Source organism: Oryctolagus cuniculus, chromosome 6 (genome assembly GCF_964237555.1).
Source record: "Oryctolagus cuniculus chromosome 6, mOryCun1.1, whole genome shotgun sequence".
Taxonomy (NCBI): domain Eukaryota; kingdom Metazoa; phylum Chordata; class Mammalia; order Lagomorpha; family Leporidae; genus Oryctolagus; species Oryctolagus cuniculus.
Window position 1 is genome coordinate 107,193,461 of NC_091437.1, and position 26,803 is coordinate 107,220,263.

General features: G+C 41.0%; 1 protein-coding gene across 1 annotated transcript; it reads left to right on the plus strand.

The window, feature by feature from the left end:
- Positions 1 to 29: 29 nt before the first annotated feature.
- CHMP4C (charged multivesicular body protein 4C) lies at positions 30 to 26,752 on the plus strand. Its single transcript, XM_002710661.5, has 6 exons — positions 30 to 217; positions 648 to 1,152; positions 19,036 to 19,213; positions 22,243 to 22,357; positions 25,419 to 25,572; positions 25,759 to 26,752. The coding sequence occupies exons 2-6, from the start codon at positions 963 to 965 to the stop codon at positions 25,821 to 25,823; spliced, it is 702 nt and encodes a 233-aa protein (XP_002710707.2). The 5' UTR covers positions 30 to 217; positions 648 to 962; the 3' UTR covers positions 25,824 to 26,752.
- The last annotated feature ends 51 nt before the right edge of the window (positions 26,753 to 26,803 follow it).

Genomic DNA, 26,803 nt, shown 5'->3' on the forward strand with positions numbered 1-26,803 from the left:
CTTTGTCAGCAGCTCTAACAAATGGGACTGACAGCCTGAGCATAAGCAAAAGAATGGCTGTTTCCTCTAGGATATTCTCTGCTTTTTGTCACCAGGTGTTTAAGGGTTTTGAACTTCAGATTGCTGATTATAGAGTTGAATGTAACCATCAAATACACTCAGAAGTCCTGACACTGGCAGAAGAGATGGCCACCTTCTTTCACCCACTTCAAGCCAGGTAATGATTATCTAAGAATACACTCTGGTCAACTGACAGCCTGCGCACATCAGTCCGCCCAGATATACATATGTAGGGACAAGCCCAGTCACACCAGCAGCTCCTAACCTATCCACACACCTGTGGCAGACAAATGTCCAGGAAGTCCCTGGGTCCACACACTCATACCTACATAACACACACCCAGAGAAACATATGGAGACATTCTTATCCACAGAAATAAAGATCTGGACACAGCAACGCTACAACACACACACACACACACACACACACACCACTCTTGCAATCCAGGTAGACAACCTGCGCTTGTTACACACAAGACTCCCAGCCCATTGGTTTGCTTTTCTCTGAGCCATTCACTAGCTTGTTTTTAAACCCTGGGTGCGGGACCAGCGCGGGTAAAGCAGCAACTTTCTTGCCGTCTTTGCAGGCTTTTCAACTTTCTGGGCGCTCCTCCGATTCCCACGGGGCCAGGTGGCGCCGGCCGGCCAACGTCTGACTCCAGCGCCTTCCCCGCCCGGTAGCCGCGCCGAGGGGCGGGGCCGAGCGGGCGGCCAGGAAATGCCCTGGAGAGTGTGTCACCTGCCCCCGACGGCTTGTTGATTCCCAGGAGCGCCGCCTTTTCGGTCTGGACCCCCGGCCCCGAGTGGGCTCTCCTGCTTACCTGTTCCCCAGGTGCGGGCCTGGGAACTGCTGAGACGCTCCCGGGACCGCCGCCTGCCGCCCGCCCCCCAACTTCTGAGCCATGAGCAAGTTGGGCAAGTTCTTTAAAGGGGGAGGCTCTTCTAAGAGCCGCGCTGCCCCCAGCCCCCAGGAGGCCCTGGCCCGACTTCGGGAGACCGAGGAGATGTTGAGCAAGAAACAGGAGTACCTGGAAAATCGGATCCAGAGAGAACTCTCCCTGGCCAAGAAGCACGGCACGCAGAACAAGCGAGGTAGGCTGGGGTCCAGCACAGGTCCAGCGCTTCCCCTGGGGACAACCCGCCCACAGCACCCCAGCTCCCAGCCGGCCAAGTTGGTGCCTCCAGCCTTTCTAGGAACTGGTTCTGACCCCCAGGACCCTGATGGGGTGGGCTGAGCAAGGCACTGGGCCGGGGTAGGCAAAAATCTCAATCATCAAGAACAATATTTTAATGAATATTTAAAAGGACTCACGATTAATACAGAAAAAATCCATGATGAGCAAAATGTCAAAATGTAAACCTTTAGAGACAGGATCAGTATTACTATTTGTTTTCTTTTGCCTCGGGCTCTTATATTGTTTGGCGTGATACTTCTTTAAAGTTTTTTTTTTTTTTTTAATGTGGTATTTTAGTCATCATGGATACTTTTGTATTGATTTTGAATTTTCAAAATATTGTATGAAAATAATATTTATATTGATAACTGAATTTTCTGGTGCCCCCTGAGTTTTGCTGGTGGCTTAACTTCTAGTGCAATCTTACTGACTCCAACACTAAAGTCACGTTTTCTGCTATGTGTTTGTATATTGAATTATGTATCTTAACCTATCTGTAAATTTTTCATGAAGCATATTTAGAATGTTTTGGTTTACGCTGCTCCTCAACTGTTGAAAACTTTAATTGAATGTTGTGCAGGTGCCATCTTTAAAAAACAAAACAAGGGATTAAATATTCAATTTCTCATCACTGGCTTTGGGTGCATACAAGGAACTTTGATCCAGTAATGATTCTTGGTGCTCCTTTGCACCTTGAACTATTTGTTCTTTGCCAGAGTTAATTGGTTTCTTCAGTATACAGCTCTCTCTGTAGGAATAAAACTAAAGAGCACCCATGGTGCATTTGAAAACCCAGTGGGAAAGTTGAGTGATTTGCTCTCGAAACCCCAGGCCAATAGCTGACTCAGAAATACTTGTAGTAGTAAGTGGCAAAACAGATCTCTGCTTGCTATCAGACTCCAGAATTTTCATCCTCAAGTCAGGCTTCTTAGTTGTAAAGAAGCCATAGGAAGATTTAACTCACCCTAATTGATGCTGCTATTGTTTCATGCAAGAAAGGAATGCTGTCTCATAGAGTCAAACTTGGAAATCCTATGTCTTCCCAAAAAAGTGTGTCTGAGATATTTAAGCTTACTTATTACTGACAATAAGAAGGTGGAGTTTCATTTTTCTCTGCTATTTGATATAGCTTTTGTCCATCTTATTGCCTGTTTTAGAGCTAAGTACTGGTTTCTATTTTTACATGATGTCTGAAAATATATTGGGATGTTATTAAATGACAATCTCTAAAGAGAGACTGTGCCATTATGGCTTGCTAAAAAGTCATTGGTCATTCTGTCACTTGCCCTTCATCTTTATTATGATATGCACTCTGCCATTTGCTTAGTGTCAAGGGATTTTTGTCATCCATTTGGATCTGTATATGGCCTTGTCTACTATGGTTGTTTAGCAAATATTGGTTTTTAAAAATCTGAAAAATTGAACATCTGGTTCTAGAAGGTGGCAAAAATGTAGATTTGCTTTCAGAAACAATAATGTAAAAAATAACATTTTTTTTGTTAATATGAAATACATTATGGCTTATCAGAAGTTGGGCTTTGTAAATAAGGACAAAAAACATTAAGGTCCATACTAATTTTTTTTTAGATTTATTTATTTTACTTGAAAGTCAGAGTTACACAGAGAGGAGAGGCAGAGAGAGAGAGAGAGAGAGAGAAAGGTCTTCCATCCGATGGTTCACTCCCCAGTTGGCTGCAACAGCCGAGCTGCACCGATCCGAAGCCAGGAGCCAGGAGTTTCCTCTGGGTCTCCCATGTGGGTTCAGGGGCCCAAGGATTTGGGCCATCTTCTGGTACTAATTAAGATCACCAATATAACTTCCTTAAGTCAGGGAAGTTACAGATGCAAGTATGAAGTGCAAAGAACCAGCTAATGTTTGAAAAGCCATTAATTTTTGGTCATTTATCCTTGGGTGCTTCTCTGGTGTTAGCCCGGGTTTGATTCTGTATTGCCCCTAGGCATGAGAAGAGGCAGTTAGAGTGAGGCCTTTTGTAGTCTGAACTGTGGAAAGCAGTCAGTCATAGGTTCCTGCATTAGAAACTGTCTATATCACCGTATTCCAAGTAAACCAGGTAACTTCATATGCATAAACTCACTGTATTCCATTAGTCACCAACAAATATTTTCTTGAACTTAATAAAATGAACTCTAAGGTGCTCAGTACTGATTGGTTTCTGTGCAACTCAATGTCTTGCTAGAATGGCTGTAATTTATATTATAAGCAGAATGACATAAAGTATCCACAGTTAAACTTTTCCTTCTAAAAGTGGTTGATCAGCTAACATGCTATCAACAATGTTAGCTAAGTGCCCAGGTAGCAGTTTGTTGGAAAGGACCACACCCCTGATCAGGGCAAGTTCTCTCTCCATCTGTTTCTAACAGTGGCTTTCACAGCATTCTGAATGTCCAAAACAGGTTTTATTGGTAAAACGAGTAACTTTTAAATTAGGATAGGAAATGTTACGGGGGCATTTCTTTGGTATTCTAAATGTATGACTTACATAAAATAGTTCAGAGATACTTCCTTGTCCTCCTGGTTCCTGATCCCCTGCATGAACAAGTAATACGAATCTTTTAGGTGCACAACTAACTCGATTTTAGAATGGTACCTGGGGCTTGATTTCAAATCAGTGCAGTGTCCAATCATTGGTTCAGGTGATTTCTGGTTGAATGTACCTCCAATAGGGCATGGCACCTGCCAGGGAGGGTTGCTGCCTGGCTCAGTGAGACTTTCAAAAGTCACTCTGTCCCTGAAAGGACAGAGTTGGGACTTCATCGAGCCCATGAAACGGATTTTTTATAATAACTTGTAGCAAGCAAGGTAGTGTAAGGGTAGCTAACGCGTCTCTTCTGCAATTTTTTTTAGCAGTTATCTTCATCATCTACCAAAAAGAATCTGAATATCTATGACCAAATTGGTTTTGTAGCAGCCACGCTCTCATGATATTCAAGGCCCTGTTGATCCAAAAGAGTAAGAGTTAGAGCAAGACTTAGAATTTTGTTAAAAACCTTAGGAGACCCGAGATTCTTTAATATAGTTTGTTCAGATGACTATGATTTAATTCCTACTTTAATCAGCTTTGTGGAAAAGCAACCTTTTTATAAACCACTTATTTTTTTTTTTTTTCCTGCTTCTTCTGAGCCCTGTCACCTGGAAAAGTTTTCATTCCTGGCTATATATAAAAATCACTTGGAGGCCTGGGCCCACTGCGGTAGATTCTGATGTAATTGGTTGGTATGGGACTCAGGCAAGTTTTTGTTGTGGTCTTTATTGTTTTAAGTGCCTTCCGCTGATTGTGCCTTGTTGCCAAGGTTAAGATTCAGGAGCCTAAAGCCATAGTGATGTTAATGAGGTAGAAGAATCAAGTCTCCTATGTTCCAAATGCTTCCTGACCATTTTAACACTCTACTGAGCATGGGCAATGAATGCTTTGCTGTGATAGGGCAGGTGGCCCTGGCCTCTTCATGCCCAGGCTGGTGGCCTCAGAAGCTTAAGACTATCAATGTCTTAGCAGATTGCAAAGGTTACCTGCCACACTGCCTTGATAATACACCTTAGGGGTCAGTACTCTTCATTCCTTTTTGAGTTTTTTTTTAATAATAAATAGATGTTCATCGAGATGTTGCTCAAATACATTATCCCAATACAATTTTTATGATTTTGGGAGAAGGTAACTTGGTGCTATAGTTAAAAGGAATCGGAGGAATCAACCCTGGCTTTGATGCACAGCCCTGATTCTCACTCAGCAGCTGGTCACTGGCCTGTCTTATTCTTGGTTTTCTCATCTACATAATGGCAATGGTAATATTGATGGACTGGTAAGGATGAATGACTTTACTGTGTAAAGCACTTAGTGTGGTGGTGTCTGAATATTAGAGCTAGACAAATAGCAATTATATTTTTTAAAGCCAAAGTCTGCCCGTTTATTGGCCCACGACTTTTGTTCTAGAATAACATCAACTAAGCCTACTCCATCTGTCCCATGAAGCTTTTACACATATTGGAAGACAGTAATCACTTCTCCCAGGGTTCCTCAATCCCCGTTTTTGTCACTGCCTCTGTGAGCCCTTACTATGCTGAGGTCTGTTCATCGGAGCAGGGTAGGGGATGAGGCAGGTGAGGTGCCTGAGATGCATGGATGAGGCACTGCCTTATATTATGCCCCCACATGTCTCTTTCTCCCTTCATGCTGGTCCTGGCCCTGTTGGTTACTTTGGCCAGGGATAAGTGGCAACTGTCAATATGTAATTATGTAAAAAGAAGTGGATTTGGTCTGGGATTATCTGTTGACTGGTGGCTGTTGGGTGAGCATGGAGCTGATAGATAAAAGGTTGGAATGAGAGGAAGCAAATCTGGCCAAAATGCCTACTTACTAACTTTACTTATGATTTAATAGAATATCTGAAGCTGAAGCTTTCCATCTCTTTGCCAAGTGTCTGATGAAATGAGTGTCCTAGGCAGAGCATCTTCTATTGAAATTAGCCTTCTCACTTTGAAGCCTGGTCTATGTATTGGCAAGACTGTTTTCAGATTCAGGAAGCAGATGGGGTTTTCTTCAGAGTGGGAGTGGGTGCAGAATCCCACTCTTAGCTCATGGGAGGGTCTATGCTAGCTCTTGATTTTGCTTGTTATTATAGCTGTCATGGAGCTGATTTCTTCGATTCTCAGACACTGGGGACCAGAGAACTTCTGTGTGAAGAGAAGCACAACACAATTAGTTGAGTGCCAAACTAAAAGCAAAAGCATGGCTTGGGTAAAATGAGCCAGGCATAGACTACAGGATCTGATGGAAGTTCCCCGGAGAGATACACCTTACCTGGTGACCTCCTTTCTTAGGAGAGTTTCTCAACATGGTTCTCAGATCACCTGCATCAAAATTCCTACTGGATGCTTATTAAAATGTACACTCGCAAGGACCCATGAAAGTCTAGTTTAGGAGGTTAAGTACAGAGTCCAGAAATTTGAACTTTGTATAAATAACTCAATGATTCTGCTCTCCTCACTTGGAGAAGCTATGATGCTGTTCTGGAAGGGCCTGCTCTCTACTCTGTTTTCCTGCCTCACCCATTCCTATCATTTCTCCTTCTATCATCACTCAGATACCAAGATGAGAACCGTCTGCTCACCTTCCCAAACTGTTTGCTCCTGTCAGTCCTCATTATCCTCCTGAATGAGTTTTCTTTAGGGAGAGTCATGTGGTTCATATTGTACTACAACCCACACTGATAATGAAACGTCTCAGTCTATCCTGCATTGAAATTACAACCAGGTACCATAATATATTCTTCTGTGTGTCTCTGAGTGTCCCTTAAGGCCTGAGGGAAAACGTGTTTTCATTTAATAATTAATTTAGTTAATTTAATAGTTTAATTTTTGAGATAGAGGTGTAGATACATAGATATATTGCACATATATGTATATGTATATACATATATGTGTGTGTGTATATATATATATATAAAGAGAGAGAGAGAGAGAAGGAGAAAGAACCCATCTGATATTTCACTCCCCAAATGTCTGCCACAGCTGGGGCTGAAGCTGGGAGCCATAAACCCAATCCAGAGCTCTCATGTGGGCTGCAGGACACCAACCACTTTAACCCTCACTGTAACCTCCACAGAGGTCTGCTTTAGCAGAAAGCCAGAGTTTGCAGCACACACCAGGAATTGAACCCAGGCACTTGACCTGAGACATGGGTGTCCCTTGCAATGCCTTAACCATTGGGCCAAACACCTGCACGAAAAAATGAGTTGTATTCCTGAAGCATTAACACACAATACCTAGGCCAGGACTTGCTCTCTCATCAACTGCCCCTGTCTTCTGGAAAAGAGTGATCAATGGAAATGTGATCCTGCCCTCAACCTTCACCTCGATTTCTGTTCCTCCCCTCAGAAGCTCCATGTGGCCCTTTACTCCTCAGTGGAGAGACCTGAAAGATCTGCACCAGCCCTGGGAGCCTATTCACTTAACTTACTGTTTTCAAACTTGTCGCTTTCCCCTTCCCCTTCTCCTCTCTGATCCCCGCCAAGGATTCTATAGGGACTCACACTCTCCCTCACACTCTTAGGTGTTGACCCAGCACAGAGTGCCTGGCTTTGCGATTTCTTTTGCTCTATTAATACAGCCTTGGTTTGCATATGCCTTCTCAGATGTCCACCCACCTTGCTTTCATGTTTTTGGGTTTCCAGAATTAAAACTCCCAGCCAGATTTACCAATATCTTCCCCTTGTTATTTAAATTTTTATGTTAAGCTTATATTTTGTATTTTACATTTGTTTCTATTAGTTGTCATAAAATAAAGATTTTTGTTTGTTTTTATTTATTTTCATTTTATTTGAAAGGCAGAGAGAAAAGAGAGACAGAGAAAGATCTTCCATTCACTAGTCTACTCCTTAAATGGCTACAACAGCTTGGATTAGGCTAAGCCAAAGTCAGGAGCCCACAGCTGTATCTGGGTCTCCCACGTGGGTGGCAGGGATTCGAGTATTTGAGCCATCACCTGCTGTCTCTCTGGGTGTTCATTAGCAGGAAGCTGGATTGGAAACAGAAGAAAAGGAGCCAGGACTCAAACCAGGCCCTCTGATATGGGATGTGGTTGTACTAAGTGATGATTTACACCACTGCACCAAGCACCTGCCCCATAAAATTAAGATTTTTAAATCTTAGTTTTACTATGTTGTGTAGGAGCTATTTCTTTAAGTTGGATCAGCTGCACATTTGATCAGTAGCCTTATTTTGTTGTTATAAAAACTTTTGTTAAAGCACTGAATAAAACAGACAGATCCTGATAGTATGCCAGTAGAGACTTTATCCCAGAGTAGCTTCTGCATGATAGCAACAACCTTTCATCTGAAATTCAGCTCAGGCGTGATTACCAAGCTGACAGCTCAACATTCAATGACTTCAGTTATTCATCCAGCTATGAATGTTCCTGACTCACATTTATAGCCTATATCATGCATTTCTCTAATATTTTCTATTTTTTTCAAAAATGATCTGAACTAAACTATATTCATACACACCTGAATACAGTAGAGTAGAAAGATCCCTTCCAGATTAGCAGAAGCATAATTTCTCAAAGTGTTGTGGGATCAGAAGCTTCTGGTTACTTTCTGAAAGTTCAAATTTCTGGGCCCTACAACTCAACCTACTAAATTAGTATCTTCAACAGGTACGTGGGGCCGGCGCTGTGGCGCAGCGGATTAAAACCCCAGTCTGCAGTGCCTACATCCCATATGGGCACCGATTCTAGTCCCGGCTGCTGCTTTTCTGATCCAGCTCTCTGCTGTGGCCTGGGAAACCAGTAGAAGATGGCCCAAGTCCTTAGGCCCCTGCACCCGTGTGGGAGACCCCGAAGAAGCTCCTGGCTCCTGGCTTGGGATCAGATCAGCTCTGGCCATTGCAGTCGTTTGGGGAGTGAACCAGTGGAATGGAAGAACCTCTCTCTCTCTCTGGCTCTACCTCTCTCTGTAACTCTTTCAAATAAATAAAATAAATCTTATTAAAAAAAGGTGAGAGGATTCACCAATGCTAGTTTTTAAATTGATGGTGTAGTTTCCTTTTTTTTTTTTTTTTAAAGATTTATTTGTTTATTTGGCAGAGTTAGAGAGAGGCAGAGGCAGAGGAAGGGGGAGAGAGAGAGAGAGAGAGAGAGAGAGGTAGGTATTCCATCCGCTGGTTCACTCCCTAAATGGTCACAATGGTTAGAGATGGGCCAATCTGAAGCCAGGAACCAGGAGCTTCTTCCGGGTCTCCTATGATGGGACAGGGCCCCAAGGACTTGGGCCATCTTATACTGCAACAAGCACCTACATGGGATGCCGGCACTGTAGGCGGCTGTTTTACCCACTATGCCACAGCGCCGGCTCTGATGGTGTAGTTTCATCACATTCCCTCAAGATCCTTCTAAAGTGCTTCACTAAGAGATTTTGTTTCAAGGGATCTGGAATTGGTTCAGGAGTGTGGTTCTCATAGCTTTCTGGATGATTTTGATGTGCTGAAGTTTAGGAAGCCGGGGTGCGGTCTTTCCAGTAACCCAAAGAAAAGAATCTTAGCAGATTAGTTTGGTGTTGTTCATCTTGTAAACTCATGTTGGCATTTAGTAATCATTGTCTTTTCTGCCTAACTCTTCAGAAACGAAGTGTAGAGTACGTTTGTTCCAGCATCATTTTTCTAAGAATGTGTGGCACTGATTTTCTATTCTCATAAAGCTACAAATCCTATCATGGGACCTCACCCTGATGGCCTTATCTAAACCCAATTACCTTCCAGGGGACCCACCTCCAAGTACCATCAAAGTATGAATTTGAGGATTGAGATTCCATGTGATTTTGGATGGGAAATTCAAATCATGGCAGGGGTGAAGTTTGGAGTGGACATGAAGAATGTGATCTGTGGGCATGTTTTGGTATTCATTTTAGGAAATATGCTTAAATACATGCGAGTTTGTTTTTACTTTTAAAAGACAAAAGTAAGAGAGAAACTTAAGATACACAGATAATACTGAGGATTTATTTTTAAAAATCACACTCTCAATCCTGTGCTCTACTCAGCTGGCTTAGTACTTTCCATGCATGCTGCTAGCTTTAGTTTTCTTCTTCTTCTTCTTTTTTTTTTTTTTTCCTGACTATGATCTGATAGATGTTCTATTAAGCACAAGATCGGCTTAAAAGTGTGTGGAAGGAGAAGAAACAAAATAGCCTGGATTAAATGAAATATGAACTGTATAGTGAGCCATTGCCTGATGGATTGACTTCCCTTTACCAGAGGTTTCAATTCTTTACCCCAGACAGCTGGTTCATAGGGAACTGTCTGTTGAAAATACGCAGGATTCAGTCCAAAGCCGTTAAGGTCATGCTGTAAAGCAATAACAGCCCCTAAACCTGTGCCAATTGCTTTTGGCCATCACGCAGCCTTTTTCCAGGTATTTCTCATTTGTAGGGAAATGAGGAGGTGGCAGAAAGCTTGCTGCCTCCACCACCCTGGCTGTCTGTAACCGCCGTCATCTCTTCCTCCATCTAGCAATCTAGTGACTTAAAATATCACCAGTGCAACCACGACCCACAAAACAAAACAAACCTAGAAAAGCAAGCAAATAAGAATGTTTTTTTTTTTAAATTACAGGAAAAGAAAAGTAGATGGTAGTCTGTGAAAAGCTGGGAATCCTTGTGCTAGATGGTAAATTCTTGATTAAAAATTTAAATTTCCTGTCAACATTTAACTTAAGTGAAGCAAAGTTTACACATTTTTATTGGGCTTCACTAGAAATTGAGAGTCATTATTATGCAACCAAAAATTGGACAGGCACTTTGGGCATTTTTTTTTCTATTTTAATATACATTCCCAGTGAATCTTTTTGACTTGTTCACATAGTGTGTGTTATGTGCCACGTGGCTGTGATGGGTGTGTCTCATGTACTGTAGCAGTAATGTTGTTCAGCACAGTGAGCACTTCCGTCTGCGTTCCCATTTCTTGCCATGTATTTAACACATAATGAGCGAAAGTAAATATAACCTTGGAGTTAGAACAAAGATATGTTCCTGGTTCAAAACGTCTAGGTTAAGTGCAGCAAGAAAGAAGGAAAGAAAGAGGAAAGTATACTTTGTTGAATTAATTAGTGTGCATTTCAAAGATTGCTTATATAAGAGCTATGTTGTCTCATCTTGTGAGCAGTTTGCTAGTTTTTATTTATAAAAACTATCTTGATTTGATGTCATTACTTAAATTTGAAAAATCAGGGGCAGTGTTTGGCACAGCAGTTAAAGATACTGCTTGGGATGCCTGGGTTTGAGTCTCAGCTCGGCTTCTACTCCACCTTCCTGATAGTGCGCACGCTGGGAGGCGGCAGATGGTAGTGCAGGTAGCGGGGTCCCCACCACCTGTGCACAAGACTCAGATTTAGATTTGGGCTCCAGGCTTCAGCCCTGCTTAGCCCTGGTTGTTGCAGGCACTTGGATGAGTAAGCCAGTAGATGGAGGATCTCCCTCCATATATCTCTGTATCTGTCTCTCATTCTTTCTCTCACCCTATCTCTCTGCCTTTTAAATAAAATGAAATGTGACTAAAAATTAAAAAGGCTTAATTCTTTAAAAATTTCAAAAAGTAGTATAGTTCATCACTGGTTTAAAGCAAACCTATTCCTAAGTAATTTCAAATTCTAATAATTACCTTGAGGAGCTATATATTGTACAAGATGTGTTGACCATAGAGTCTCAAAGCAATAGTTATAGAATTGTACACAGTGATAGCTGAAGGAGACTGTCAGGATACAGTCTGTGGGTTCTTGAACACCTCATGTGTTGAAGTACCTTTAAGCCATAGACATAGTACTATGAAATACTGCCCCATCACATGCACAAGGAATTTTTTAATATGTAGAAAGTGGAAATATATACATGTCATTTATTATATATTTGGAGTAAATTGTATATATTCAGCCTGTGAAATGAAGGAAAATCAGCTGTTTCGGAAGGTTTCTGTTAATATTTTCTGGTTTCATGTTCATACCATTTGTCTGGTATTCAAGGCGATAACAGGTCTAGAGAGATTACCAGTTTGTGATGTTAAGAATAATACTAGCACAAGTAAAAGCTCATTCATTGCATTAGTTAGATATTCTGCCTGGTGTCAAACAATTAATTGGATTTTTACAAAGAATATCAAGCGTATTTTAATTAGTGTATTGCTATGTTGTTCCAATAACAAGTTAATTCCACTTGCCTGCCAATTGACCTATGAAGCAACTAATTATAAAATATGAGCATTTCAGCAGAAGTTTAGAAGTCTTTTATACAAGTATTTCTTCCTTTTCTGACAATGCAAAGCTAATAGCACTTTGGGTCATGAACTTCCCCTCTGAGATTTATCTCCTCTAATTTTCTCTTGAACAGTATCTTCACAGCAGGAATGTCCCATCTCCCCAAGGAGCTGAGAGCATTTTTAGAATGAAGAGAGGAGTATCATTTCTGTTGGCAAACAACTTTAAATTCCCTTGTCCACTTGCTGCTCTATGGAGGAGGAAGAAGGCACTGCTCAGTCTGTCTTTCTGCTCCTGTACATTTTACAATATTAATCAACTATCATTTTTAAAACTTTATCTATTTGAGAATCAGAGAGACAGAGATAGAAAGAGAGAAAGCTGCCATCCACTGGTTCACTCCCCGAATGGCTGTAATGACTGGGGCGTGGTGGGATGAGGCCATGGGCTGGGAACTCAGTCCAGTTTTCCTGAGTGTCAGGAACACAAGCATTTCAGCCAGCTCTGCACCAGCCAGAGCCAGGGGTCAAACCCAGGCACTCTGACGTAGGAGACAGGCGTCCCAATCCATGTTTAAGTGCTAGGCCAAACAGCCAGGTTAATCACCATTTTTTAAACAAAATTCAGTCTAAATTATTTGGCTTGCTAACAGCAGTATTGCATTTCCAAATACCTTTTCATCAGAATTTCTCTTATTTTTTTTTCCCAACCTCATAGCTATTTTGTTTTGTTTTGAGGTAACTAGCTAGCCATTGTAGAATCCCAAATACCACTGTTGTGTTCCAGTCTCCTTTCAGGTTCTTATTCACCCTGCTTATGACATCTGAACATTGGTGAGACTTCCAAAAATATGGAGGTTGCATAAAAGATTGAGCTGATCTGGCAAGCTGGTACGATTTGCTCTGTTTCTGGGGTTGATAGTTTATTGTTTCTATTCTATCTCATCCGGAAAGTTTGCAATGGTGTGATATTTGTATTTAGGGAGTGGGTTAAGGATGGGAGGAATCTTCTGCGTAACTCTTTTGATCACTCATATTCTTTGTTGATCAGTGTGTTGAGTAGATGTGCAAACAGTCACTGGGCTTGATCTATGTTGCCTATTCTGTGATGCCTTCTCTTCCCTTCCGAAGAGAGTTTCTAAATTCCTGTATCCATTAAATGCCCATTTCACGTTTTGCCTCTGTGATTGTCACTTTATTTCTTAGTCTCTCCAGAGCGTGGCAATTAAATAAATAGAGAATTATTTTAAAGTGAAGAAATCTAGGGAAGTTCATAATGGAATGCTCCTGTACAAATGGGTTAATATTTTCTAGCATTTCCTCACTTCTTTCCATTCTAACCTTTAGATTTGAACAGAAATATTTAGTTTTGATTCCATGCATGAAATGCTTATGACACTTATTCAGTTGTGCTTTTTGAGAACTAAAACTGTGTGCCATAAGTGGAAGGTATTTCTTAATTAAAGAGGTGAGTCAAACATGAGTAACAAAAGGGCTGGCACACAAGTTCCTCAAATAAAATAAGATCACGAGACTTCCCCGTTAAAAGCAAACGAGGACTTATATGATTCAGTGTGACAGATGTCTTTTGGCACTCTCATGGCCTCATCTTTAGCCTAAGAGACTATTCATTCCTGGATAAGAAAAAAGCTATTGTCTTGTTGCAGTTTCAACCTTCACCAACAGGTTTGTCTATATTCCCTGGGTATGATGGCCCCTAGAAGTCTCTTCCTGTTTGCCAACGAATGGCTTACCTGTACACATTTATACACCTTCAGTGAGTGAAGAACAGCCAATTGACCTTTATAGTCAAGCTGCCTTGTACATTATATGAGCATGAGCAATGAAAATGCATTGCTTTTCTGCCATTGTAAGTTACTTGGCAAAGATGACTGGAAGCCTTCCTCCTTTGGCAACATAACTTGGTGACTTGAATCAAGTGGGTGATTCTCACATTTCAGTCCCAATCCCCCTGTGGGCTGCAGTAAAGTCTCTTCATGTATCCTGAGAGCAGGAGGACATAGAAGACATTGTTCTGCAACCCCATTGCTGAAGGAACACCACTGTTACCTGAGGAGAAGAAACCTCTGGCTGTTTTCCACCACAAGGAATACAGGAGATGCCTTTGTTTTAGGACGAATGCTAAATATACATGCAGGAGTTTGGAAGACTGAATCGCTCCTTCTACTCAGTTTAAATTACATGGCTCTGAAAATGTCCTTCTTTGCCAAATCAAGAGCAATGCTTGATTTGCAGCATATGTTTCATGTCTTTGAAAAAATACTGCAATCTGTTTTCCAAATTATTCATTAGGAAACAAAGTCAAGGACTGTCTGACTCGTGATGTAGCAATGACATCATCATTTCATGTAACAGCTCATGGAGAGACTGATGCACACATTGCTTGCCCAGTGGGAACTGAAGGTCTTTGTAAATAATGCATGAGAGAAGCTTACAGTCCCAGACAGAAGTGTTGGTAAATTCAGATGCCCTGGAACCAGATCCAGCCATGCAGAAGTCATTGGTTTACTTATACAGGGTTTTTTCTTGTTTTACATGTAAATCAGGACTTAAAATTTGGGGCATTTTGCATGCATACCCGGGTTTCTTGCCTCTGTTGAACACATGGAGGGCTGCAGCTCTGCAGGACGTCTGTAGACTGGAGCCAAGTGGTGCTGCCTCCATTAGCTCAGTCTTACTGAGGCTACTTACTCCCTTCCTCGTCTTCATCTTGACCCCTTGATACTGAGGCCAGGGCCCACTGCCATTTATCTTGATCTTTGCACTATTTTTTATTGTTATAGTAGAGAAACATTTCTCTCCCACACAGGAGAGAAAATAAAGCAGGCCCTTTTCCTGACCCTTTCTCTGCTTCACTTCCTTTCATTACCTGCCTGGCTCCCTCGCACAGCTCTGGTTGTTAGTATGGTTAGCCTGTGTTGAGTGTGATATGGTAAAGAGAGCTTTAAGCCAGTTGACTTGGAAAAGAAATTGTTTCAGTTCTTTCCTAAAGGACAGGTTAAACAACTGAAAGCTGTTCTATCAATCAAGTGTAGATGCTGTTTGGCAAGGACTTGAATGGTGGTTTTGCACCTGGAGAGGGCTATGGAGGAGAGCCTAGGGGAAGGCTGGACCTCCACAGTGGGCAGGGTAGGGAGGGAAAGTCATCACTCACGTACAAGGGAGGGGAAATGCTCCACACCCAAAGGATAGCTCTCCCCCACCGCCAGTTGTAGGAATCCTAAGTGATACACTTACTTCTTTCCCATAGAAGGAAGCCTGCCGATCTGCATCCCTACTCATTTTTTCCTTCCTTTCCCCCTCTTCTCATTTCTTACACAGAGCTGTGGGCAGCCTTGCCTTTTAAGGGAGAGAGCTCCTGGGAAACACTCGTATATAATGGCAAGATGCGCAGCTACTTCTGTTCCATATTCTAGTCTTCCCTTTATAAAGATGAAGCTGTAATAGAACATCAGAAGAATTGTAAGGAAGAATGAGTGCATGAAAGAGAAGGATCACAATAAGCAAAACAAACAGTGGAACCCAAGAGAGAGAGCATGTCAGAAGTGAAAGATGTCAAAAGTAAAACTGTTAGTATTTTCAGAGAGACTCAAGAGATGATGGTATCTGTAAGACAACACTCGGCTGCTATAAAAATGTGCAACTAGAGAACATAACTAAAATAAAAGGGGAAAGGGCAAATGAACACAGGCGAGGACTTAATTAGTAATGTGGAAGAGCAACTCAAGGAATTCCTCCAGATACAGACAAAAAAAGAGAGAGAAATGAACAGATCGGAGGCTGGAGCCAAAGTAGCCAATGTCTATCCTATAGTGATTTCAACAGAGAAAAAAAGCAGACAGAATGTTTGGGGAGAGGGGTGATGGTATGGATAATTGAATGAAATTAAATAGGGATTTCAGAAGAGAGTAGACAGAAGTAATGGCAGAGAAAGAAGTAAGAGAAGAAATAGAATATACTTTATCCAAGCTGCAGGAAGACTTGATTTTTCAAAATAAAAGTGTACCTTCACTGGAAAAAACATAAATTAGGGTCACATTCCTAAACCTGTCCTTGGTGAAATTTCATAACTCCAGTGTGGAAAATAAAGTCTTAAACATTTCTAGAGGGGAAACAAAAGCAGATTATCTACAAAAAGATAAGAATAATGTTTCCCAAAGACAATAGAATAGCATCTTAAAATTTTTGAAATATTTTGAACCTAGAACTCTGTAAAAAATCTAAAGTATTACTCAAACTTGAGATAAAATGAAGACATTTTATACTCATTATTTCGTGAACTTTATGCATTTTTGTGTGTTTGTGTCTATAGTACTCATATCTATACATTGAAAATGCACTGCTCAAAAATATTCATTCTAGTAAAATAAAAAAAAATCCAGTGAGGAGGATAGTATGGACACAAGAAACAACTGTAAGGAAATAAGCCAGTAAACACTATTGTCTGGTATAACTATTGAAATTGTGTCCCTGAAGCTTAATGTAATTGTTAAGAAGGATTTCCTTGTGCGGTTGTGTGGGTGCAGTCTGTTGAAATCTTTGCTTAGTATATACTAAGTTGATCTTCTGTATATAAAGATAATTGAAAATGAATCTTGATGAAGAGTGGGATGGGAGAGGGATGGGAGATGGGAGGGCTGTGAGTGGGAGGGAAGTTATGGGGGAAAAAGCCACAGCAATGCAAAAGTTGTACTTTGTAAATTTACATTTATTAAATAAAAAAGGTAAAAAAATTGAAAGGAAAACAAGAAGTCTAAGACTAATGATACTGCAGGTTATTTTAACCAGATGTGGTGGGATCATGGTGGGAAGGGAATCTTGTTTGGAAACAGTAAATTAAAGATACTGATTAATTTTCAATGTGGTTAGAAGACTTGTTTAATCATGTGTGTATGTTTTAAATACAAGGGCATCCAATAGGAGAATATAGTTAGTGTATACAAAATGTAAAAAAGTAACAAAGAATTTTTGATCAATCTACATAAAGACAAGAAAGCTGAGAAAGGAAAAAGTTTAACAAACAGGAAACAAAAAAGAGGAAGGTAAAAAGGCCATAGTAGATACCATTACACTAAATGAGATTAAGTTACAGTCTTCCATTAAAGATAGAGGTGGTCTAGATGGATTTAGAATAATAATATAAACTAAATGAGTGTATGCCATTTGTAAGACATACCATAAAGGAGCAAGTGAAACACAATTTTGAAATAGAAGTCCTTACAAAAATTATTACAGGGGTCGGTGCTGTGGTGTAGCTTGTAAAGCCACTGCCTGCAGTGCTGGCATCTCATATGGGCACTGATTTGAGTCCTGGCTGTTCCACTTTCCATCCAGCTCTCTGCTATGGCCTGGGAAAGCAGTAGAAGATGACCAAGTCCTTGGGGCCATGCACCTATGTGGGCAACCCAAAAGAAGCTCCTGGCTCCTGGTTTCGGATTGGCGCAGCTCCGGCTGTTGCGGCCAATTGGGGAGTGAACCAAAGGATGGAAAACCTATCTCTGCCTCTCTGTAACTCTGTCTTTCAAATACATAAATAAATCTTTAAAAATTATTACAGATTCATACCAAAAGAAAGCCAAAATATTAATCTAATGTGAAGCAAGATGAAATTTAAGGAAAAAGAATAAAATAAGACACAGAGTAATATTTTAACTGATTACTAATAAAATCTATCATGAAAGCATGTGACTATGCAACTTTGTTCACCAAATAAAAACATTGGAATGTATAAAATTAAATGTATTGGAATTACAAGAAGAAATTAACCAAAAGTTATTTAGAAGACAGACATACATACTTTACTCTGAGGCCACAGAACTGCGTGAGTTCTTTTGCCAATTCCATTTAATCACCACTTATCTTCATGTTAGCATTCTTCTGCCACTCCTTTCCTGGACTCCCTCCAGATGATTTATTAAAATACACATGTTGGGGCCGTGTGTGTGTGTGTGTGTGTGCGCGCGTGTGTGTGTTTGCAAGCCATCAATTTTGCTGCATTAAAGAATCCCTTGGTTTGAAGCAGATAAGGTTATCTTGCTGGCGTGCTAATGAGAGGATTATTTGCATGTTGTTTCTCTGAAGGCATTGATCTTTCCTCATGCAAATGAAACATTTAATCCTTGAATATGACTCTTGATGAACATCTATAAGTCATTTCAGTCCAGGATATGCCACTTGCCATTCTAAGTTCTGGTTCCAGCTGCCACTAACTGTCTGCATCTAAGCAGATCACTTAATTTCTCTGGGACTCTGTGAAGTTGCTTTAAGGACGTGGGACTAGAATCGGTTATGTCAGTTCCTTTCCTCGTCTAAAGGATTGTTTTTCTATTGCATGGTTCTTACTTGTTGTTTTTTAAAATTATTTATTTATTTATTTATTAAATTATTTATTTGCTTATTTGAGAGACAGAGACCCCTCACACATAGAAGTTTCCCCCAGCACACACACACACACACACACACACAGAGATCTCACTTGCTGGTTCCCTCCCCAGAACTGGGACCGGCAGAAGCCAGGAGCTGGGAACTGAATCCAGGTTTCCCACGTGTGTAGCAGAGACCCAACTACTTTGAGCCATCACTGCTGCCCTCCATGGTGTGTGTTAGCAGGAAGCTGGAGTTAGGACCTGGAGTTGGGAATTGAATGCAGGTACTGCAATGAGGAATGAGGGCGTCCTAATTGGCAGTTCAACAGCTAAGGCAAACACCTGCCCCTACTCATGTGTTTATCTCTCTTTTTCCTAAAACCCAATATCTACAGAAACATTTCTGTAGCCTATTTTATGGAATATGAACATTGACTTTCTATCCTTTTACATCTGCCAGCTCTTGGGAAGAAAAAAAATAGCAGAATGTTTGAGGGGGTGGCAGTTGGGGCAGGTGCCTGCAGAGGTGGATATTGCCGGTAAGTTCTCAGGATCAAGTGGCAGACTCTTTGTCTTTAGGAATCAAGAAGTCTGAGTCTGGGGTTGACGCTAAGCAATCAGGTGTCTCCATCTCTTCACGAATGTGCCTCTCCCTTAGCTGCCTTGCAGGCCCTAAAGAGAAAGAAGAGGTTTGAGAAGCAGCTCACTCAGATTGATGGCACGCTCTCCACCATCGAATTCCAGAGAGAAGCCTTGGAAAACTCACACACCAACACCGAGGTGTTAAGGAACATGGGCTTTGCAGCAAGAGCAATGAAAGCGGCCCACGAAAACATGTGAGTGACTTTGGTCTCCCTCTGACTCATAAATTCCCTCAGTGATGGGGGGAGTCTTTGGAATTATTGATGATTTTGGTAAAAATGGGCATATTCATTTGAGACTCTTGATATATTGAACACGACTCTCTCAGAGAATGAGTTTTTTTAATTCATGAAAAGAGAAGAGCATTAATATTTGCCATTAATGTTGCTCAGTTCTTTTACTTTTGCCTGAAACTCTCCCTATAAATACTTTAATTCTATAATTTTAAACACTTCGATGGAAACTTCTGTTAGGGTTCTGAAACTGTTCAACAGTGGTTGTCCAAATTTGATGAGAATTTGCAGACATCCAGATTCTTTGAACTTGGAGAGGGTTTGGGTTTTTATTTAGTTTCAATTTAACTTCTTTATGAAAGAGAGATAGATATAGGGGGAGAGAAAGAGAGAGAGAGAGAGAGAGAGAGAGAGAGAGGACACTCCCATGCAATAGTTCACTCCCCAAATGCCTGCAACTGGGGCTGGGCCTGGGCTGGTGCTGTGTCAGGGCTGGGGGCCAGGAGCTGGGAACTCAATCTAGGTCTTCCATGTGGGAGGCAGAAACCCAATTACTTGAGCCATCACCACTGCCTCCCAGGATTTGCATTAGCAGGGAACTAGAATCAGGAGTCAGAGCCAGGAACGGAACCCAAGTACTCCAATGTGGGATTTGAGCATCTTAACTGCTAGGCTAAATACCCACTCCTGTATGTCTCTCTCTCTCTCTCTCTCTTTTTTAAAGATTTATTTTATTTTACTTGAGAGTCAGAGTTACACAGAGAGAGGAGAGGCAGAGAGAGAGAGAGAGAGAGAGAGAGGTCTTCCATCTGCTGGTTCACTCCCCAGTGGGCCACAATGGCAGGAGCCAGGAGCCAAGAGTTTCTCGGGGTCTCCCACGCAGGTGCAGGGGCCAAGGACTTTGGCCATCTTTTACTGCTTTCCCAGGCCATAGCAGAGAGCTGGATGGGAAGTGGAGCAGCCGGAACTCGAACTGGCGCCCATATGGGATGCCAGCACTGCAGTCGGTGGCTTTACTTGCTAAGCCACAACGCCGGCCCCTTTCTCTTTGTTTTTAATGAGGTTCTCTAAAGTGATTCTGATACTACATAATGCTGAGAGCCACTGGCATAGAATAATAGTAATGAGCATAGATTTGCAGGTCAAATTTTCTGGATTATAATCCCAGTTTCAGTGTGACTATCCCTTGTGCCAGTTATTTTGCCTCCTCCTAATTCATTTTTCCTTATCTGCGAATTAGAGATCATCCTAGTAGCACCTTCTTCATAAGGTTATTGTAAGAGTTAGTGAGATACCAGACAAAATACACTTCACATAGTTCCTGGCACAAAGTAAGCACTCAATAATCAATATTTACAGTGGTAGTAGAGCAAGTGAAAATTTGCTTTATAGTCACACTGGAACATAAGTGCCGGAGACATGATCCTTTCCTGGCACTCAGCACGATCGTGAAACCTGGGCAGGGGATGTGCAAGAGCAGTGGATGTCCAGGGATGTAGACCGATTGCCGCAGGATGGGGAAAGATGGAAAACAGGGAGGCTGGTGGCAGCGAAGACAGCTCGGCTCGCATTTCCTTGCCTTGGTAATTTATTAACAATCAAATGTCATTTTGCCAGCTTCAGAGAGATCATTCAGTTTGTTATCACAGTCAAAATCCTCTGAGGTTGCTGTAACTGGGATGCTAGAGTGTATTACAAAACCAGCCTTTCTCCCCAGGTAGCTTAGCAGCATCATACTATTCTAGTCCTTTTGAGAAAAATTCACCCCCAGGCCCAAGTTTTAGCTATACATTTTTCATACTCCTTTTTATAAATTTATTCTTTGTACATTTATTATAAATAAAATAAGAAGAATTAGAAGTGAATAGTGAGTGATAGGAAGGTGGTAAAAGTATTCTTTTTGATTAGCACATAAAATATGTCAGAAATGCTCAACTTTTATAGTATATAAAGACAGAGAAACTAAAAAATAAAAAAGATCAATTCCAGTAGGAATCAAACTTCCAGTGTTTAAAAAGGTTACTTAGTAACGAGGGATATTGTAACTTCTCTGTGTTCCATCAGTGTGGCCTGATTTCAGAGTTGGAGGAACAATGGGAGACAGGATCCTCTAGAAACAGTCCTGAATCCAGCATTCGGACACTGCTGGCTTATGCTGACGGTTAGGGCACAGTGGGGCCCATGGAAACTGGCTTTGAAGATCCCTCTCTCTTGAGCCTATGGGGTGGTTTCTTGGATTCCTTTGTTGCAGTTGCAGATGCCATTGGTCCAGTTCTGCTCTTTAGTAACCTCCCAGGGCATCGTGGTGATGTGGGGAAAACCCTCAGTGAGTCAGGATCTCAGAGCTGTCAGATGTTACAGGAAATGGATCTCGAGTGTCAGAGTTTGGCTTATACAAAGGCTGCTGTCAGAACAGCTCCTGAGAGCCGCCTTCATTTGTCTTAGCACTGGTGGTCCTGGGTGCTCCCTGGCAATGTTTCCTGCAGAACTGATATGCAGCAGCACACATTTGAGTTTTTCCTGTGTTCTATCAGTCAGGATTTCAAAATGGGTCTACAAGTATTGCTAGCTTAAAAATAATTTAATTTCAAAAAATTCAATTTCTAGTGACTCCCAAATGTAGTGGTTATTTAATATCTAAAATATGTGCATATACAGGATTATGAAGGATATTTTTGGAAATGCAAATTATTTTTGAAGTTGGAAAATATTATTATGAGGAATCCTTATCCTACTGAAATAACTAAGAATGCAAATTGACTTATTTTTCATACAGGAATGTATTTAAATTTGTAATTGTAAGCCCAAATTCTAAAAAAGAAAGAGAGAGAGAAAGAGAAGGGAGGGAGGAAGGGAGATATCAGTATTTTCTTAGACTTGTTTCTGTGAACTACATTGAATCTGTTCTCTTTGTATTAATACCACATTAACATGAGAATTATGAGAAAAAATAAATAAATAAAATATTCTAACAAAATATTATTTCCCAGGGATCTGAACAAAATAGATGATTTGATGCAAGAGATCACAGAGCAACAAGATATCGCCCACGAGATCTCTGAAGCATTTTCTCAACGGGTCGGATTTGTTGATGGTTTTGATGAGGTGAGTAAGACAGTATAAAGAAAGCAGTATTGTGGGTGCTTTAAGGGACGCGCCCTACTGTATAGCAGGCAGATTTCTTTACTACTTGGAGAGTTGATGGTATTTGTTAGAAATATACTTCCTTTTAGAGGGAAATGAAGTGTAAGTAGCTCTGATTTAAAGGAAAGATTAATATAGCTTGGCAAACAACCTGCTAATTAAGTTTTCAGCTATTAAGGAAAAAACAGCATGTGATTATGTGAAGTTAGTGACTTTTAATGTTTGAAGCCTAAATAGCCCCATTACGGAGAATCGCGTGCTCACACATCTGGGCAAAACAAAGCAGACTGTGTCACTCTGCAAGGAACAGACGTATTATGCTCCGTAGCTGTTAAATTAGAGGTTGGGCTGCCTCTGTTTATTACTCAGGCTATGAAACAAAATAAATGTGGAGTGGCATTATTAACACACACATTCCATTTAGATTAATCACTCTGATAATACACACAGTCTATAATTATAATGGTGGTGTCTGCACTGCGAATTTCAATTGTTCTACATAAAGCACACACAAGTGGAGCTAGTACGTATTTAGCAACTTTTTCAAGTCTGAGATTAGCATGGCAAAGAATTCAACTTCCTGCATCTATGCAATGTTAAAAATGAAACATCTAACATGTAAGAGATTGTTTCATGGAACCCTAGAAACCAAGGATTGGGTGTCAACAACATTTAAACATGGTGTAGACCAGGGGTTGACAAAATATGGCTCACAGGCCAAATCCTCCCCATAGCCTGTTTTTAAATGGCCAGTGAGCTGAGGATGGTTTTTACAATTCTTAGAGTGTTATAGATTACAGTCTTTTAAATTTTTTTTGTTTAACTCTTTATTTAGAAGAGCCATTAAGCCTTTTACTATAACATTCATGAAAAATGTTTACACAGATAATAAAAAAAAATTAGGTTTAAAAACGTATTGAGACCGGCGCCGAAGCTCACTAGGCTAATCCTCTGCCTGTGGTGCTGGCACCCTGGGTTCTAGTCCTGGTTGGGGCGCCGGGTACCAGTCCCGGTTGCTCCTCTTCCAGTCCGGCTCTCTGCTGTGGCCTGGGAAGGCAGTGGAGGATGGCCCAAGTGCTTGGGCCCTGCACCTGCATGGGAGATCAGGAGAAGCACCTGGCTTCTGGCTCCTGGCTTCGGATCAGCGCAGCGCCGGCTGTAGCTGCCATTTTGGGGGTGAACCAACGGAAGGAAGACTCTCTCTCTGTCTCTCTCTCTCACTGTCTAACTCTGCCTGTCAGAAAAAAAAAAAAAAGTATTGAAGAAAACATTAACAAAGAAGGCCATGTGACAGAGGAAGGTATGTGGCTTGCAAAGCCTGAAGTCTTACCCTCTGGCCCTTGACAGATAGTTTTCCAAGCTTGGTGAACAGCAACCAGCATGTAACAAGTGCACTGTGATATGATGGGAAGGGCTCTGGGCTTGTGAGAATAACTGAGTTCTACCATTTATTAGAAACTGTGTAAATCCCTTTACTTTTCTGACCCTTTATTTTCTCATCTGTAGAATCAAAATAATTGGGTTGGTTAGTAGATTATCTAAAATTTCTTAAACTCTGAAGCTTCTTTATCAATGATCAGATAAGAATTTGGTACCAAAAGATTAAAAATAATGGAGGAGCTTTTTACTGTGCTGTCACATTTGCTAAAGAAAATCCCAATATCTTTCTGATGCTGCTGATAACCCCTAAGCACCGTTGACAGTTTTGAGCACACATTTGGCATAGGAGAGCTTGTTCTACCTTTACCACATTTACTATATTTGTTGCTAATTGTCTTGGGAGCGGAAAGAGATCATCTGTGTGTTCACTGTGATATTATTTTATTTGTGTAACCTGCGGCGAAGCATAGCGCACACAATGGCTCTGTCCATGCTATTTCACATAGCCTGCTGCTGTAAGTCTGCATATTTTGTTTCCTTTCTGTGTGGTAGATTTAACAGAGGTCAGACAAGCTTTCAGCTTACTGCGAATTTGACACTGACTCCATCAAGTGTTATATTTGGCACAAGGATTTCCACTCTTATATCATAATATTATTACTACAGGATACTTATTTATGTGCCTTTCTCCCCACCTAAGTGTTAGCAGGATACAGAGTATTGATTCAATTTTGCCCCCCAATTGCTGAGTTCAGAAGGTTTGCAGGTGTGAGTTCTCCATAAATCTGCTGAATGAATGAGTAAATGAAGACTCTACTTGGTTGAATGACGGGTGTCCCAGGTCATTGCTAACTGTGACGACCTTAGAATTCCGATGAAGACAAATATAGTTTTGGTTCCCAACCTCCTTCCAAGAGGGCTGGAGCCCAGCTGGGAACTGACGGGGCCAGTTAGATCTGAACTGCCTGAGGTCTTCTCAGAGCCGGCAGAACGTGACTTAACTCCCTTAAGCCCTCAAACTAATCTTCCCTCTCCTCAGTGCTTGAGACAGAGAACAGTTCAAGATTAAAGCAGACTCCCCGAGACTATTGTTAAAAGACAGAAATGCAGTACACCTGTCCCGAATGGCAGTTTCTGAGCCTGGACACACAGTGTGATTTACATCGGCTTTGACGATTCGACAAAGGAACCACATATTCTTGGATCCTTTTTTACTTTCTGTGCATTATGATTTTGCTCTACTTATAGCATTAGACAAAATAAAAATATTTATTTCTCCTAATTAAAGTTTCACAGATCCTCAATAGGAGGAAAGAAAAGGACATATGGGAAGAATGAGAGGCAAGGTGCATTTCCCAGAAACTGCAAAGATTATATATTCAGCTAGCACAAATTATTTGACTAGCTGTTTACTGAAGTATTATAAGATTAACTACAACAAATCTGCACAACCCCAAATACTCATTTTGTAATCATTGCTCAATGTTGCAAAAAAAAAAAAAAGACTTAGTTTTAAAATAAATATTCCGTTTCACTGGGTTCTCACATATCAATTGGGTAGCACATGTTCTTGTTATTGTGTTTGAGGAAACCCACATCTTGAAATGTTAACTCCATAATTCTTCCTTTCTCCTGTATTCAGGATGAACTGTTGGCAGAACTTGAAGAATTGGAGCAGGAGGAATTAAATAAGAAGATGACAAATATCCGACTTCCAAATGTGCCTTCCTCTTCTCTTCCGGCACAACCAGAAAGAAAGGCCAGCAGGGTTCCCACTGCACATCGATCCCGAGCAGGTTCGTTGCTCAGCTCAGCCACCTGTGGCTGGACAATTCCCTACACTGATAGCCAGGCCCATCCTCTGCAGCACTCAGTTTTGATTTCATAAGCAAACCCATTTTTGCAAGTAGTTCATACCCGTTTTCTATACTGAAAGTGTGAATGTCACCAGTTACTAATTTTTCTTCCCTTCTTCGTTCCAGCTTCTTCCAGGAGGACAGGAGAAGAAGATGATGATATCAAACAGTTGGCAGCTTGGGCTACTTAAACGAAAATGGAGTTTTTTGACACCTGAATTCATGAGCTGTACATAAGACATGAAAACATGCTTTTTTTCAAGTTCAGAAATTAACAAAGACCCTGTCTTTATTTAATACTGGATGAATGCTTGTCTTTGAAGCCTCATAAGTCAATGTTAAAAAAGGAGTTGTATGCAGACATAGATTCAAGGAAGGAAAAGGGCCTCCTGGCGGCGTCTTGGTGTGCGTGGTTGTCCACCTAACTGTTTTGACACCCTGGGTCCCTGAATCCTGATGATATATATGTCTGTCCATCCTGAGTCCCTCCATACTGATGGGGCAGGGCATGGCTGTCTACCTTGTTTGCTACTCTGTTTCTGGTTCTGGTACATAGTTGGTGCTCTGTGATTCTGTTAAAAGAAAACTAAATTCTCCTGTCATATAAGATGTAAAACAGTGTATAAGCCACTTAAGAGTGATTAGGATAGCTGGGGGAAATACCTCTCTTTTCCATGTGAATGGGAGTTTGCTTGTGTGTATGCATGTTAGTCTGTACACATGTCCATGTAGTCCATGGTAAATGTAAATAAACTGTGTTCCTCTTAGGAGAAGTCTCCTATGAGTCTATCCATACATAGTTTCACTTAAAAGAGCTTTAATTGACATTTATTATGTCAATTAAGCTTGGAATGGGGCAATGGATGCATTTCCCCAAATGTCTAAAAGCACTAACAGCTTTCACTGCTGAGTGAGAATCTCCTGGGTGTAATTTAGCCACTTAGGGAGCTGCATTAACACTCCCAGGCCATTATGAGGCTGTTAAGGCTTCAGCGTACTGCGTGTGTGAGTGTTCATTCTTTTCTGTTTTGTTCTTTCTTGTACATTTGCTTCCACTTTACAGCCCATTCCTTGTAAATACATCAAAATATTGGCAATTAAAAGTGTATCTTGAATCAAATTTTGGCCATCATTATTTTAAAATGAATATAAATTTCCAAATTAGTGCATT